This window comes from Xenopus laevis, chromosome 3S (assembly GCF_017654675.1).
Source record: "Xenopus laevis strain J_2021 chromosome 3S, Xenopus_laevis_v10.1, whole genome shotgun sequence".
Taxonomy (NCBI): domain Eukaryota; kingdom Metazoa; phylum Chordata; class Amphibia; order Anura; family Pipidae; genus Xenopus; species Xenopus laevis.
The window spans coordinates 58573456-58590597 of record NC_054376.1 but is presented as its reverse complement, the minus strand read 5'-3'; the positions used below and the strand labels follow the sequence as shown (position 1 = coordinate 58590597).

Sequence of the window (17142 nt, the reverse complement as noted above, 5' to 3'; positions counted from 1 at the left end):
TTCCTTCGCCACCTCAGACCTGGCGAAGTGCAATAGAGTAGATAGGGATTGTTTCAAAAAAAGTCAATTTTTTTTCTAAGTCCCAAAAAAACGCTGGCGTGTTTTCTACATGATGGCTGATAGGCTGAAAAAGATCGAAAATTTTTTGGGGCTCCCCTTCCTCCCCCCTACATTTCCTGACTCATTGCAACTTACCTAGACAGTGGGCACATGTGTAGGGCAAAATAAAATTTTTATTGGCTGATTTGAAGGTTTTCTAGGCATTTGTAGTGCAGATACGTGTTCCTCCATTGAAATTTGAATTTCGCGCCGTATGCAAATTAGCCTTCGCTAGCGCAACTTCGCTTTATATAGCGAAACAACGCTAGCGCAACTCCGCAACCTTTCGCTACCCCTGTGCGCAACTTTGCATTTTAGTGAATTTGCGTAGCGCTGGCGAAAATTCGCCTGGCGAAGTGCGGCGAAGTTGCGCCTGGCGCAACTTCGATTCTTAGTGAATTTGCCCCCAGGTGACTTCTAATATCATTATATATGTGTAACAGACGTACCCCCTATATGACCACTAGGGGGTCTGGAGTACCCCCTATTGTAAAATGTAAGGATATTATAAGAGGAAGTTTATGACCATATAAAAGGTACAATGCAAAAGGCAGAGTGCTTTTTTAAAGGTTATATGTGTAGATATACACATACATATGTTTTTTTTTTTTTTAAATAAAGTACCCCCTATTGCACAAGGCTTTTAGACAGGTTGTGGAACTCCGAGGTTACTTCTAATATCCTCATATTTTCCAACAAGGGGTACTTTATTATAATACACATGTTTTAGTGAGTCATGTGACAAATGACATCACTAAGCTTCGTTTATAACTGATGACATCAATAAAAGCCATTTATAAGGATATCATTTACAGGATATTAATTTACAGAGGGGTTTGTTTATACAAAGAGCTTCTCAGTGGGCAATGTGTAACCACAGTGTAAATGAAAGAAAAACACTATTATAATTGTTCTGCTGTTGGTTACCGATAGGCAGCGATGACCTCTAAAGTTTAAAGTCAGGGGAAGATCGATCTACGTTAGTTCAGTGCCCAATAGATCCACTACTAGCAACCAACTATTTGTGTAGTAGTTCTTTCCTACACCATGCTTAATAAAGCTATATACTTTGGAACTTTTCGTTCCAATTCTGCTATTTGCATGTAAACATAATTTTCCTTTTGGCAATTTTGCTGTACCCAGAGACACATTCTTTCTGGGACACGTATATACAGCCACACCTAATTACACACCATGTTATAAAGTAAACAGGAGGAATAAAAAAAGACAACTTAGCTACTAGGGCACAGGGGGTAGGAAAAGCCCTTCTTTCCCAAGGAATGTATTTTTGCTGGTTTTTAAACAGCCTTACATTTGATTAGAGTAGCCATAATTTGGTGTTGCCGAGTACCGAGGGTCATTCGGTGTCATGGCACCTTGTGCCGCATTCTGAGCTGCCTGCTGAGAATTCTTCCAAGCTCCAGTGGTCCATTCTTCTTGTGCCTTGCCAAGACTACCGCCTGCACCCCGGTAAAACCTATGAACCTGCAGGAGCAAAAATTGCAATATATTAATGTTCTGCATAGCAATCACTGTACATAAATCTACCCAATATTTCCCTCCATAATAATGCCAATACAATGAAAAAATACAACTTAATGCTGTCCAGTCATCAAGCAATCACAACCAAACTGTAGCAATACAATTTTTATTCCACTAGAAAAGCACAGATGTTCTCCCTCCAATGAGCTCAATGTGTGCTTTGATACAAGCTCATTCTGCCAGGTTTAGGTAAAAAAAAAAGGTGCCTAAACACTAGAAAATAGAAATATAAACACTAAATATAAATGTATTTTTTTTCTGCACAGACATAAAACATGAGTCATATAAGTAATTTTCCAACATCTCTTAAACACACAGTATAATGCAATACTCATTTTGATCAGACACTTTCCAAATCACATTCCAGCCTTACATTCACCTGATTTTATGGTTCATGGATTAGCAAATTAATCAACAAATAGCAATGTAAATTCTAAATAGTAAGCCTCCATAATTAAATTTTAAATAAAAAACTAAAAGTAATAAACTAACTTACAAATAACTATGTGCATACAATAAAATAGCAATGTTGGTTAAGTGGAGCACACAAATCCACTATAAAAATCCCCTACACTATACAGCATATTCCAGAAATCTATTTTACAATAGTTTTTTTTTTCATACATTTGGTTATATACTGAACATTTTTCCTTGCTTCAACCAAAACACTTGTAAGATTTCATCTGCTCTAACTGGCCGATTTCCAGCATGATTTAGCTATTGGTAATGCACAACAAAACACAGCATAGCTGAGGAAGCAAACACATTAATTATTATTAAATGGCTTGTTTCAGTTCAGTTGGTTTCAGACAGTTCCTCAGAAATACTTTTTCTAATTAATTTCTATTTGTGACTGTTTTTCTAATATTGAAGTGAAAGTCAAATTTTCCACCTTTTAAAGCTCTGGGGGGGGGGGGGGGGGCTCGCAGACTCTGTAACTGTTCTAAATTAATACATTTCTTGTGTTTGTCCCTGCTGACCAGAATCCCTGAGTTTTATTAAAGGCAGAATGAATACAATAGTTACAGTTCAGAATGCTCCTGGATCACTGAGCCGCTAGACTGAATCACAGAGACACGAACGTTAAACTTTAATTTTGGAAAAAGTGCAACAAATAAAAAACTAAAACTAATTGAAAAAAAGGCTTTATTTCTGAAAACAACTGAAATAGTGTTTGGAAGGTGAACATCCCCTTTAAATGTGTGGTTCATCTTTAAGTTAACTTTTAGTATGTTATAGAATGGCTGATTCTAAGTAACTTTTCAAATGGTCTTAATTTTTTCATTTTTGTAGTTTAATTATTTGCCTTATTCTTCTCACTCTCTCCAACTTTCAAAGGGGGTCACTGACCCAATTTAAAAAAGAAATGCTCTGAAAGGCTACATATTTATTGTTATTGCTACTTTTTATTGCTCATCTTTCTATTCAGGCCTCTCCTATTCAAATCAATACATGGTTGCTAGGGTAATGTGGACCCTAGCAACCAGATGGCTGAAATTGCAAACTGGAGAGCAGATGAATAAAAAGCTAATAATAATAATAAGCTAGTTTATAGGTGAACAACCCCATTAACAATAATATTACTATTAGTAATAACGATAAATAATAATATTAATATCTACTTGTTAAACAGAATTATTAAGCATTATTACAGTTTAGTGAATTTTCAATAATAGTGATGTTATCCCTTTGACCAGCAACCTCAATAATCTTAAGTATACCTTAATCAGTGCCACAAAGGAGAGGACAGCCACGGCAGTGAACATGATGGTTGGGATTAGCATTACCACTGCAGCTCCAACACTTTTACCAAAGAAACCAATTGTAGCAATCCAGCCACTGTGTAGAAAGGATGTTTAGTTAATAATGTGCCCCCTACTGTCAAATATAAGGATATCATATGTCACCCTGTGCTTTATATATATCATGACACTCCAATGTAGCTTCCAATATCTTCATATTTTACTGTAGGGGGTACTTTATTATAATAGACAAGTGTCAGTGAGTTGTAAAGAAATTACATCACTAAGCACTGTTTATAAGGACATCATTTACAGGCTATTTATAGCTCTTGTGTATTATAAGGATATAAGAGGGTTGACGTTAGCAGTATAGATTCTACTAAAACAATTTCCCCCACAAAAGTTGCAGGCTAATAGAAACCGGAAAATATTTTTTGGGCAACAGGTGCCCTTTAAACTATCTCTTGATCTGCCACTATAAGGCTAGCTAATAACAGAATGGCTGTTTAAAACTGAATTATGGACAAAGTATAGAGACCTAACAAATACTAGCCAAACAGTGAAAGAATGCATTGTAATACAGCAAATATATACATGCTAGAGCTACATTTACATTCATACTCACCAGACACCCCAGCCTGGAATGCCAACAGCTTGGATTATACTGATCACCAGCTGGGCGGTAAATGTGAAGAAGAAAGCCATGAAATTAAATGAGCTGTCTGACCTGTGAGAAGAGAACACACCATGTGATTCACAGAAAAGGTCTAAGCAGCAACAGATGGGGAAAAAGGAATTGCACCCTGTAGCATGCACCAGGTAAACTGCAGACTGTTCACGAAAGACCTACATTAGTGTGTGTGTGTGTGTGTGTGTGTGTGTGTGTGTGTGCCAGGAGTGGAATTTTTGTGGTAATGAGAATAAAACTAGGTGAAATGAGTAATAGTTTTACAGTAAAAAAAAATGAAAAAAAGGGTGCCAGATAGAATGTGATCACTGGGTTCTAGTAAATAGGTGTCAAAGCAGACATTATATGTTTTAGAGAGACAGAATGGTACTTACCTGAAAGCTTTGTAAACAGGTCTGAACCAGCAGACATAGGAGCAGGGTGTAAAGAGGATGAGCCACAGAAATGCCAGGCCAAAGTTAGTGGCACTGCCTCCTCCAATTAACCACGCCATGCAGCCAATTAGATTCACCCCTAAAGTGATGCTATTCACTGCACACAAGGGGGACACGCAGAAAGGCACACACATGCAGTGAGAAAAAACCAGAGTGAGACAGTGGACAAGCCAGTGTTCAGAAAGTGGTGCTGTCAAAATTACACATTATTTACGCACTCAAAGCATTGCACACAAACTGCAGTGGGCATAGAAATTATGTTGTTACATTATAATAGATCCAAAATGTGTGTCTGCACCCAGACTGACGCAGTGAACCTGGGTGCAGACACAGGAGAGAGAGTGGATGCCAGTGAATCAGTCGATTATAGGCCTGCCTTTATATACAGACCGAGAATCAGCTCCATGTGCCATTAGCCTCATTGGTGGAGATTTTTTTACAACAATATAATTTTGTGAAATCTGACAGCAGACAGCACGTAACAGAACAATATTATAAATAGGGGACAGACAATAGGACAAAAGTGAAGGTTGAAATTAAACTATGTTAATTTTAACCGGCTTAGTGGGCCTTCCTGCCTATCTATTTCTAATTTTTTATAGAGGCCTATAGATAATTTTATTGCCCTAATGGGGAAGTCTTAATTTTAAAACACTGCTGAACATAACATTAAAACATTCAGTTTTGTCAATTCACCAGTAACTTATTTGCTGTTCTCTTTGCTATACGGAGTGCACAAAGCTAGTTGTGAATCCAGGAAAGCAGTAGCAGCCATGTAATATATCCTCTTATCGCCCACTCACACATCCACAGGGAGTAGAGACGTTTGGCAGTGGTCCGATGAAGGTCTGGGATCTCATTCTCAAAATCTTGGTAGAAACATGGCTTGAGCGGTATAAAGCGAGGAAGTGGAGGGAAGTTGTTTGCTTTTTCTTAGGAAAGTAATAAAATGAAAGAGATTACTACTCTACAGCAGGCAAAAAATAAAAGTACATTATGAGGACAAGACACCACATTAAAATGAAAGAGAGGCCATAGATGGTATATGAGGGTAGGACTACACGGACGTTTTCAGCATGATCCGGTGCACTGCGACAAAACGCATGCGATGAATCGCATGCAACAGAAATAAGGTAAGAGATAGAAACGTTGGATGAAGTTGCAGCGTTGAAACAACGCGACACGCAGTTGGATGCAGACACTGCGCGCTGCGTCTGCATCCAACAGTTGTGTCGCGTCGGATCAACGCTGTAACTCTTATCTTACCTTATTTCCGTCGCATGCGATTTGTTTTATGCGTTTTGTGGCAGTGCGTCCGATCTCGCCGAAAACGTCCGCGTAGTCCCATCCTAAATTTAACCAACCCAAACACACATTTCAATCATAGAGGCCTAATTACTTGTGATCTTAAATTTCAGCCTATTTGACCAACCTGTGTGAATTTTATTTAGACAGCATGAGCTGGGCATCATGCTTACAAATCATTTTTCTGTGATTGCATATGGACTGATTGGTCATGTGAATACCATGAAAATTGCAATTGATGAGTTCTAAATAAGATAGTGACTACTGCACCCCCTATTGGGCCCACCAGTCCAATCTGATGCTGTGTAAAGGTAGCCATACACGGGCCGATAAAAGCTGCTGACAGACCAGGTCGGCAGCTTATTGGCCCGTGTATGGGGCCCCCCCGACGGGCTTCCCCGATCGAGATCTGGCCGAAAGTCAGCCAGATCTCAATCGGATGGGACTAAAAATCCTGTCGGATCGCGGCCGCATCTGTTCGTTGATGCGGTTCCGTGATCCAACCGCTCGTTACAATTTGTTAGGATTGGATCGTTGGGCCCTAGGGCCCACGATCGGATCAGCCAGATATTGCCCACCTCAAGGTGGGCATATCAGGGAGAGATCCGCTCGTTTGGCGTATGGCCACCTTAAGTCACCGGGGAGTTGCATGACAATATAAAACTGGATTCCCCAACATTTTTTTCCCAGTTTGCCACATTCTAATGTAAAAGTTGGAGACCAAATTTCATGGGGTTGCCAAATATGGGCTGTGATTTGATATTGGAAGTCCCTATTTGTACTAACAGCCTATTTAACATAACTCCAAGCTAGGCATTAAAAAAATGAGCACCTGCTTTGAGGCCACTGGGATATTGAATTTAAAAAGCCTTTATTAGCATGTGGCTTTTAGATCTGCAACAACATGACGTTTCGGGCTAGAATTTGAAAAAGGGCTACAGTGAGCCCGAAACGTCATGTTGTTGCAGATCTAAAAGCCACATGCTAATAAAAGGCTATTTAAATTCAATATCCTGAATGGAGCTGTGTCATACGTTGGAATGAATAAAAAACACAAGGCCAAAGACTGCTTTCATTAAAGTCAATTCAAATTGTAACTCAGAGGTTTCAACAGAGGGTATATTGTTTATTATAAGACACAAGGTTCAGCGAGTCATGTGACAGACTTATAATTATATAATTTACAGGATAGTCATGGTTTTTAGGTATAATAACAATATTATATTTTCTTACCAGACATAGTCAGCACAGTCAGGGTGGAAAAGTTTCCGGTTAAGTCGAAGCCTATAGAAACAGAAGGGAAATTGTTACATCCATGTAGATAGCCCTGCGCTCTGCTCCACTCGGTACAAATTGTGGCCATTAAAATGAAAGCAAGTTGTTGTGTGATTTCTAGGCGCCCTATACGTGCTGGGTTCCAGCAACCAAAGTTCTTTCTGAGAGAAATCGCAACGAGAGAAGCAACCGACACTGCAGTATTTACCAAACAAGCGCGTCCTGCTTGGTGTCGCCGCGTTGTACTCAACAGAGTTGCAGCAGAGCAGGAGTCGGGCTTCTATATCTCACGAATAGACTTACAAATACTCTCTCAGTGACATCACTGTATCACGGGACATCGGCTGAAAAGGAAGAGCGCGCAGTGATACAGACAGTGGGAGATAGGACCCAGCGGGATTCTTGAACGGAGGCAAGTACTGGCAATTAAGATACGGCACAGGCACATTTCACGTGGACTCATTATTCCTTCCAGCTTCCTGTTCCGCCAAGCAATCATTTTTGGGCCAAAACAGCGTCTGTAACTGCGCTTCAAGCTGTCACTCTCTATCAAAACATACGCCTGCTCACGTCACAAGAGGTAACAGCACCTGAGCCGTTCGATTACTTGAGTCAGAGAAACTTCGCAGGTTAGCGAGGGGCTCCATACTGTGTGTCTGTCTGACTGTGAGTGACTTATGTTACTTTGTGTTTGTCTGAGTTTTGTTGCCCCTACTCCGCATCCCCAGTCTGGTTAGCCGCTGTGCTGGGAATGGCAACAATTTGCCATTCCCTGCACAGCATGTCACTGACAGCTGCAGAGCTGAAATTGCAATGCTACTACTGTGGGAGGTTCCAAATATCACAAATCCCTCTCTTTTAAGGCCACGCCCACCACACAACAGTTACGACTTTAAACCCAGGATTTGGTATTCTGACAGGATTTGGTATTTTCCAGTAGGATTCAGCCAAAAAATGTTTTAACCATGTGCACAGAGCACGGTTCTCTTTTACCCCTTACCTTCTGTGATTTGAATATGCGAATTTGGATCGGTTTGGTATTTGGCTGAATCTTTCACAAAGGCTGAATCCAAAATAGTGCATTCGGTGCATCCCTACTATATAATGGTAAAATTCAGAACGCTACCAGCAGTGCTGTTTGCCCAAGGATAGGGCTATGTGGTACGGAACACATATTAGGACGTCGTCAGGGGAAATCCATCTCCTGTATGCAATCTCCTATGCTAGAGGAATGCAACATCGCCTGCCTCCCTTCTCAGCTGTCACATCCTGCTCCTCACTTCTCCCTCCTCAGCCATCCAACCTTGGTCCTCCCTCCCCAGCCATCCAATCTGGGTACTTACTCCTCAGCTGTAGGTCGAATTTCACAGCTACAATTAAAAAACCTAAAACACCTATTGGCTAAGACAAATGGCAAGAACAAGTAACTATAATCAGGGAGCAGGGCTGAATATGAAGGAGGGAGGAACGAGGACCCAGGACGCATGGCTGACAAGGGAGGAGTGAGAAGCATGGACCTAGGGAGGATTAGTGATGTGCGGGCCGACCTGAGGCCTACGGGTTGGGCGGGTTCGGGCCTCCCCTGGACGAAATGCACGGGTCGAGCTCTTCTCCTCTTCTCCCCACCCGCGACCTAGTACTGCCGGCTTCCGGCGCCAGAATTTATAGACTTCCGCCTGCCCCCACCTCACCTTTTTTGTGATGTCACTGTGGGGCGGGTCTATAAATAAAGGGGAGCAGCGGGCCCGGGTCAGATGCAGGGAGCGGACGGGTTAGGGTTGGGTGCAGGCCCGGATTTGCGGCAAGGCCGCATAGGCCCGGCCTAGGGCGGCAAAGAAATAGGGGCGGCATGCCGCCCAGCCGCCGTTCAACTGCACCAGCTGCGCCAGTGTTTTTTCGCCGGCGCGCTGGGAAGGCGGGCGCTAGGACCGCGCGATCGTCTGGTCGGACCGCGCGGCCTAGGGGCGCCCAAAAGTGAAATCCGGCACTGGTTGGGTGCGGGTCGAGAAATTCACTAGGATGGATGGCTGACGAGGGAGGAGTGAGGAGCAAGAGCTGACAGCTGAGGAGGGAGGAGCGAGGTGTGACATCAGCCTCAGAGGATGGGTGAGTAAAAAAGCATGCCATGTCGCATTCCTCTTGCTTAGGACAGCGCATGCAGGGCAGCGATTTCCCCTGACGTCCTAAAATGCATTCTGTAATGCGGGGTCGAAATCAGGCAAGTGTGTTCGCACCGTAGCCAAGACAATGGTTCTGAGTGTCAAATAAGAAAGACGCTACTGCCAGCGATATGGGCTGAAATTATCCTATGTATTTCAGCAGACTGATTTTGGCCCCCTTGTGGCCCTAGCCTAACAGTTCAGAAAGCGGAATCCTTTAGCAGAGGTGTTAGGTGTCTGCTATCTGATTACATTCTCATTGTTCTGTTAAGACTACTGGGGGAAAGAGCTAACACTCCAATTTGCAGTGTAGCAAAGAGTGACTGAAGTTTATCAGAGCACAAGTCACATGACAGGGGGCACCTGGGAAACTGACATGTCAGATTTCAAAATTAAACCTAAAAAAAAAAATCTGTGTGCTCTTTTAAAAAATGGATTTAAGTGTTGAATTCTGCTAGAGCAGCACTATTAACTGATATGTGTTAAAAATGTTTTTCTGTGACAGAATCCCTTTAAACTGGACCTTTATTTGTTTTTCTAATAGAAAACCTGTATGCTTGTGGTAAAACTGGTTTATATTAGCATCATTATCACAGGACAAGATAGTCTCAGGGATAATGTGTGAGATGCAGTTTAATGAGCATCCACACCTTTTGTAAATGCAATAACAGCTGATGTATTTTTATAGGTAAAGCGCACAGCTATATTGTGGTTTTACTGACAGAAACCACAAGCTACTCCCCAGCTATTGCTTTATCCTAACCGTGTCCTAACAGCCAGCACCATGACTGCATCAGTGCAAATTGTAGAATGCTGCTATATTTTCTCCACTTGCAGTCTGATTTGATGGTGTTTAAGGGTCACTACTGCCATGGTACTGTACTTCCAACTACCAGACCTATCCAAGTCATTTTGTAATCACCTAGAAATGGATGCATTAATACAAAACAGCCATTAGAGGGAGTCCTAAGACTTCTTGAATACTTTATATAAATTTGCACTGTGTTAACTTATTTCAGTTTACAAAGTAGAAATTTTGGGTCGGTATTAGGACCCAATAAAAAGTGAGCAGGGGACTTAGAAATATGTGCTGCAAGCAACTCTCTACTTCCAGCTGTCAGTACAACACTAAAACAAGGAAAGAAAGAACTTTTATTTTCTTTTATACATTTAGTAGCATACGATTAAATATTCACAGATGTTTTAAAATGTATGCAGCACACAATGGGGTGTATTTATTAACATTGGTGAAAAACTTTACTGGTTATAAATATGCCCCATTGTGTTTAAGCACGGCGTGAACAAATGACCCATTGGAGGACTTATAATGGGGGGCAAGGTTAGCAATGTTGCATGCTACGTCCATATGTGTTTGATGCCCAAACTGGCCTTTTCAGTAGTATCAAACTACTATATAAAACTATACCTCCAACCATTCTTTAGCCCTTTAATCAATGTAAGATCAGCAGTTGAAGAGCCATAGGTTACATATGCCTGGGTAGCATCAGTAGTGTATTGGTTTATAACTATAGCTCAGTAGTACTGAAAAGGTGCTGCATATCCAGCTTGTATGTACACACTTACATAAATATATGACCCTTGTATTTATTGTGTTAAACAAGCTGCACACGACATTTCAGAGCGTTGTATCTGTAAAAATATATAAACTTTTTACCAATCACAAAATATTGTATAAAAATATATATTTATTTGTTTTTTTGTGCTCAGGTGTTGTCGAGGGATGGATGTTATCCTAAAGAGCAACGACTCTGCCCAGTGTTCTCCAGCACCTATTGGAACTGAACTCACTGGATCTCATTGTGGAATTCATGTACTGGTTGGTGTTACTGGTAGTGTGGCTGCTCTCAAACTGCCACTTCTTGTATCTGGACTTCTGCAAATACCAGGGGTAAATAACAATATAGACTATTTTATATCTCTCTATGAACTACATGCAATATCAGCATTTCTAAAATGATGAGGCTCACTTGCAAGCCTTGTGAGGGCTAACTGGGCTTTTTGCTTTTTAGTTTTTTGTTCTTTCTGAGATAGAACTCCTGAGTGCATTTATGCTCACAATTTTTTGTTTCCCTTTGGAGTGATATATAAACTTATACAAACAATCATGTTTACAGAAACCTTTAACCTAAATTGTAGTTTCAGTTGTGATATAAATGATGAACAATCTTTGTAAAGCACTGGGTAAATTGTGTCAGTGCCATACAAATAAAACATAATAATGTACTAGATGGGCTGAATGTAGGCTACAAACAACATATGAAGTTTTGCTGAACTGCTGAAGCTTTTAGAAATGAAAGAGGGGGTACAAAAGAAATAAATAATATTCAAAGCAGCATCTTTTAAAAGGAAAGCAGAACCATACTTAGATTCTTTAACCAGAACCTGAAATTGTGGTTTAGTTGGATTATTTATAATAATTATTTCCTATTACAGTTTTAGACTTCTGTTTCATTTTCCACTACAGCAAGGGCAGCACGGCTTGCAACAAATTGTCGCTCACCAGTTTTAATTCTATTACAAGGGACAAAAAATAATTTAAAAGAATAAGTAACCCTTTTAATTTAAAAACCCCTAAAATTACTCTAAACAGCCCACAGAATAACCTATATTTCTCCCTGTATTCAGATGTATTTTATTACAACCAGTTCAACTGCAGCTCTTTTAGTTACTTCCTTAACTAGTGTGAAGCTCCGCCCACTTTTGCTTTCTAAGTACTCCTCCTTCTAGCTATGAAAACCTCAAAGAGGTGCCTGTTGGTCATGCTCACTGCCACTGCCTCTGCTTCAGCAGAAATCAATCAGGCATGTGCAGTAGGCACCTTTATGAGGTGAGAAGTACTCATAAAACAAAAGGGGGTGGGCCTTCATGCTAGACAAGGAAGTGACTAAAAGAACTGCAGTTGAACTGGCTGTGAGATAATTTGAATGCAGGGAGAAAGATAAGTTATTCTGGAGTAAATTATATTTTAATAGTGCATCCTGGTACAGGAGATTCATTTAAAAACATGGCATGCTGTGTCTTTGATCTATTATTGCTTGCATTCTTTATCAGTGATAATGGAAGTGTCTGCCCACAGAACTACAAAATACTGGGGTGACAATGCTCTAAATCGATCTGTGTCCAATAAGGGGCAAATTTGATAAATATGCTTTTAAAAATCCCATAAGAATGAATAGAAAGCGAGTGAGTTTTATTGTGGTGAGTTCTAAATTCATACTTTGAAAAACCTGCCCCTTAGTGTTGTGTTGTCATATTTACAATTTAGATTTCATATATTTATATTACAGTTATGTTTATCTCTCATTTTCTACATCAATAAAAGGGGTAGTACACCCCTTTGATCAACCTGAATTCAGTTAAAGGAGAACTAAACCCTAAAAATTAGCATGCCAAAAAATGCCATATTTTATATACTGAACTTATGGCACCAGACTAAAGTTTCAGCATCTCAATAGCAGCAATGATCCAGGACTTCAAACTTGTCACAGGGGGTCACCATCTTGGACAGTGTCTGTGACACTCACATGCTTAGTGGGCTTTGATCAGCTGTTGAGAAGCTAAGCTTAGGGGTCGTTGCAAATGATCAAGCAGAAAATGAGGTTGTCCTGTAATATAAGCTGATGCTACAGGGCTGATTATTGAATTCTGATGCTAGTTACACTGGTTTCTGAGCTGCCATGTAGTAATTATCTGTATTAATTACTAATCAGCCTTATAGTGTGACATTTATATTCTATGTGTACTGTATATTGTGAGTGGGTTCCCAAGCTCAGTAAGTGACAGCAGCACAGAGAATGTGCAGCGAATAAGCAGAAAAGAAGATGGGGAGCTACTGGGGCATCTTTGGAGGCACAGATCTTCCATACTAAAGGGCTGTGGTTGCCTTGGGCTGTTACAGAAACCAAAAACATAATGTATGACATTTCTAGCCTACTTCTTTAATTAGGTTTTAGTTCTCCTTTAAAAGGAAGGACTTATCTGTAGTACTAAGTCAAATCAACTGGACTTTAAAATATAGTACTGCAAATAAAAAAAATTATTTCATGAATGCATTCACATTTATAGAGTTGTCAGCTCACTTCTGCATGGCTAATCCACAATTCATTTATTTTTAAATTCTAGTCTGTTTAGCTGCACACAACTAAGCTTGCTCTGCAGAATGCATCTAAATAAAGTACCAAAAAGCCATGTAGGATGTATATTGAATATGTATGTTTATAAAGCAGCGAGGTGGCAACTTCACAATGTGTGTAACTAACTTACATGTTCAAAAGTGTCTGTTTCTCTCCCAGGTACAGGTTTATGTTGTAAGTACAGAGAAGGCCAAGCACTTCTTCAGCATGAAGGATATAGCTGTGCCACTATATAGTGACCAGGATGAATGGAAGGTAGGTGTTGTTTTATAATTAGAATATCATTTGGTCATAGAGTGTTACCCTGAAGGGCACATGCTGTAGGATATAACAAGGTCTATCTTCCTTGTAGTATGGATCAACTGGTCACAAGACCCACCAACAAATAGACTTTGCAGTGTGGTGTGGCATTTCTTCTCTGTTGCATGTGGCTATTGGTTGTGTTTACTCACCATCATTGCTACTTTATTAATTCTTTTACTTCAAACATCTTTTCCTCAGTTTAGGCTTTTCCATAAATGTCTAATGTATGATATGCTATATCTATAGAGATACCCAGCGTATTCATGTACAGAACAGATATTTTCTTAGCTGTGCATACAACTCTCCATATATTACTATGTATGTTTATAGATGTGGACAAAGTGCTCTGATCCTGTGTTACACATTGAACTTCGTCGCTGGGCTGACCTGATGCTTCTGGCTCCTCTTGATGCCAACACTTTGGGAAAAATCTCCAGTGGCATTTGTGACAACCTTTTGGTAAACATCATGAAACTGATTATGATACATAAAGAAATGCTCTAAAAATGTTTGGCTTACCTACATTGTCTTTTAGCAATGACAGGAATGGCATTTTTGCTATCTCATCACAAATAGGGCCTTTCAAGTGTGCATTTTAGGGTCTACATCCACCCCACAGTGCACAGTGACATGGGTATGCCATTCTTGTCAATGCTAAGGCACACTGGGTGCATCAGCAAGTATTCACATTCTTTCTGTCAAGACTTTTTCAATTTCAGAGAAATGTGTAGTCTGACATTAGCCTTTCCCTTCCCAGTGAGGCATTAAGGTTGTTTTGGGGCATTTCTCTGCCCGAAGTTGTGTGTCTAAACATTATCTCACTTATTTTATAATTAGAACTAGCAGACAACAATTTATTTTACAGAAGGTGTTCATAAGGACATTTTTCAAAAAGAAAAGCTTAAAAAAACTGCTAAGTATTCACAGGTAATAGCACTGATCGTGGCTAACCTTTTTTTGCAGACTTGTGTGGTACGTGCATGGGATTTACAGAAACCCCTTCTTTTTTGTCCAGCAATGAACACAGCAATGTGGAATCATCCAATCACAGAGCAGCAAATATTGCATCTTTGCAACTTTGGCTACACTGAAATTCCCTGCATTGCCAAGAAACTTGTTTGTGGAGATGAAGGTCAGAGCAACAGTCAGCTTCTGTTTATTCTCTGTGATTTGCACACATATAGTATATAGTGGATAATGTACCCCTTACTGTAATTTGTAAAGATATTACAATTCATGAGGGTTATGTCACCATATAAAAGCACAAAGCTGCATGCTGAGTGTTTTACACAGGTCACATAATGTGACTTTTAATAGATTTATACATTTTAACAGAGGGTACATTATTCATCATAATCTACAGTTAAATGTATAGAGGTCAACCAAGAGCTTTTTCTCTTTGCTGCTGAAATATGAAAAATGTGACATAGGGAATGATTTCCAGCATTTTTTTTTTTTTTTTTTACAAAATAATAATTGCTTTTATTAGGCTTTTAGACAGGTGTGCAAAAGAGAAAGGGAGAGGGGAGACAGTTTTAGAAGAGATCACCATAAATTATACAATGCACTATTATTATTATGATGTAGAAGCTCACTGTTTATAAGGATATAATTTACAGTTTAGTCCATGGAGACATAACAAAGCTGTAGATAATACATTACCTCAGGGGACATACAGGTAGACACTAGAAAGGCAGGATTGAAGTTAAATGGTTTCTGTACCATCATGTTGTATTTTCTATTTGTATTTTTCATTAAGAAGTGAATATGTGTTTCGGTTCCCTAGCTTGCAAAAGTATTGCTGACTCAGCTGGCAGTTTTAGACTAGATTTAGTTTCCATTCTTGTCAGCCCCCCTCTCCCCCAGGTCTGCTATATGGCATTTGTACTACACAGTGGCATATCTAACAGTTCATAGTTTACCAATGGGTGTTTTAGCAGAGAATTGCTTATATGGCTGCACCGATAAGGACCCTGAAGAGCATTTAAATATTGTTATACAGTAGTAATTTTGTTTGGAAACAGTGTTTAAAGGCAAAAAAAGGACCTTTTGCAAAGTGCTAAAACTTTGCAAAAAAAGAACATTAAAAGTAGTGGCACCGGTTTAATTAAAATTTATTATTTACCCAGTTTGAGTTCAGTGCTGATGCAGAATTGGCAGCGGAGAAAGAGAGTGCGTCAGTCCGTAACAGTAAAATTGGTATTGCAGATCAAAGAATCATGTTTGGTGTGTTTTTTGCTTGGATATTTTGTTAAGTGTATTGCTATTTGTTTATTGTGTCTCGCTTCAATTATGTCTTATGTTGCAATTTTCTCACCTTCCTGCCACTCATTCTTTTACGACAAGAGAGTGAGTTGTTGTTTAACTATAACAAAGGCTTACATTTATACATTCTTTTGCATAATAGAATTGTCAGTTATTTATTTATCTTCCACAGGACTTGGAGCTATGGCAGAAGTGAGCACCATTCTGGAGAAAGTGAAAGAAGTTCTTAAAGAGAGTAATCTGCTGGTATAATGGCCATGACAAGAGAGTAAGCATTGTATAAGTCACTTAAAGGAGAACTAAAGATTTACTACAGAAGTACGCTAGTAATGTTGTTCATTATGTTTTCTGCTGATTCACTGCTGCTGTCAGTTACTGAGCTTATGGACCCACTTACAATATACAGTACACATGGAATATAACTGACACAATATTAGTAATTAATACAGATAATTACTACATGGCAGCACAGAAACCAGTGCAATTAGCATCAGAATTTAATAATCAGCCTCGTAGCATCAGCTTATATTACAGACAAACCTCATTTTCTGCTTGATAATTAGCGATGATCCCTAAGCTTAGCTGCTCAGAGCTCACTGAGCATGTGAGTGTTCTATCCAAAATGGTGACCCCCTGTGACAGGTTTGAAGTCCTAGATCATTGCTGCTATTGAGAATCTGAAACTTTAAGCTGGTGCAATAAGTTCAGTATATAAAATGCACCATTTGTAGCCATATTCATTTTTAGGGTTTAGGGTTTAACAAAGATGCTACAGATACAGGACTCAAGAAATGCCCCACCATTGCAAACTTTGTTGATAACCTTTTGTATGAGTAATGTCCTGGCGGCATTTCAGTCTTTGAATTTACAACTTCAAGCAAAAAAGTTAAGTATATAGTGTTGTTGTATGATGATGGAGTTAGATTGTGATATCCGTGGCTTTTAACTCGCAGTGTGCATACAGAATAATATTCAGATCTCAGAAAAGTTCATACTGGTCATGTGATTCAAGTGATGTACTTAACATGTATCATTGCTGGCTGAAAAAATAACTAGGGGGTTGTCCCTGCATTTCCAGTCCCTATGGTGGACCATTGCTACCAGTTTTTGGTTGACAATTACTGCAGATAGATCAGACCAAGACTTTGACCTGCAAGACCACACATCCTGCTATAA

The 17142-nt window shown here is 39.7% G+C and overlaps 2 protein-coding genes across 11 annotated transcripts; one reads left to right on the top strand and one right to left on the bottom strand.

The window, feature by feature from the left end:
- Positions 1–424: 424 nt before the first annotated feature.
- scamp5.1.S (secretory carrier membrane protein 5 gene 1 S homeolog) lies at positions 425–8697 on the bottom strand. 7 transcript variants are annotated; one of them, XM_041588339.1, is made up of 8 exons: positions 8086–8599; positions 7044–7094; positions 5772–5854; positions 5309–5437; positions 4446–4602; positions 4009–4110; positions 3363–3480; positions 426–1584 (listed from the first exon to the last, which is right to left on the bottom strand). In XM_041588339.1, exons 4-8 carry the CDS (start codon positions 5310–5312, stop codon positions 1408–1410), a joined length of 558 nt encoding a protein of 185 aa, XP_041444273.1. In that variant the 5' UTR covers positions 5313–5437; positions 5772–5854; positions 7044–7094; positions 8086–8599; the 3' UTR covers positions 426–1407. The 7 variants fall into 7 exon arrangements, with proteins under 7 accessions (XP_041444274.1, XP_041444273.1, XP_018111030.1 ...); XM_018255541.2 differs by lacking the exon at positions 8086–8599 and adding an exon at positions 7389–7529; XM_018255540.2 differs by lacking the exon at positions 8086–8599 and adding an exon at positions 7294–7430.
- ppcdc.S (phosphopantothenoylcysteine decarboxylase S homeolog) lies at positions 7531–16284 on the top strand. Of its 4 annotated transcripts, none has more exons than XM_018254393.2 (6): positions 7531–7665; positions 10973–11153; positions 13558–13653; positions 14032–14160; positions 14665–14833; positions 16139–16284. In XM_018254393.2, the coding sequence occupies exons 2-6, from the start codon at positions 10986–10988 to the stop codon at positions 16216–16218; spliced, it is 642 nt and encodes a 213-aa protein (XP_018109882.1). In that variant the 5' UTR covers positions 7531–7665; positions 10973–10985; the 3' UTR covers positions 16219–16284. The 4 variants fall into 4 exon arrangements, with proteins under 4 accessions (XP_018109882.1, XP_018109881.1, NP_001088739.1 ...); XM_018254392.2 differs by having other exon boundaries at positions 7592–7714; NM_001095270.1 differs by having other exon boundaries at positions 7642–7751.
- The last annotated feature ends 858 nt before the right edge of the window (positions 16285–17142 follow it).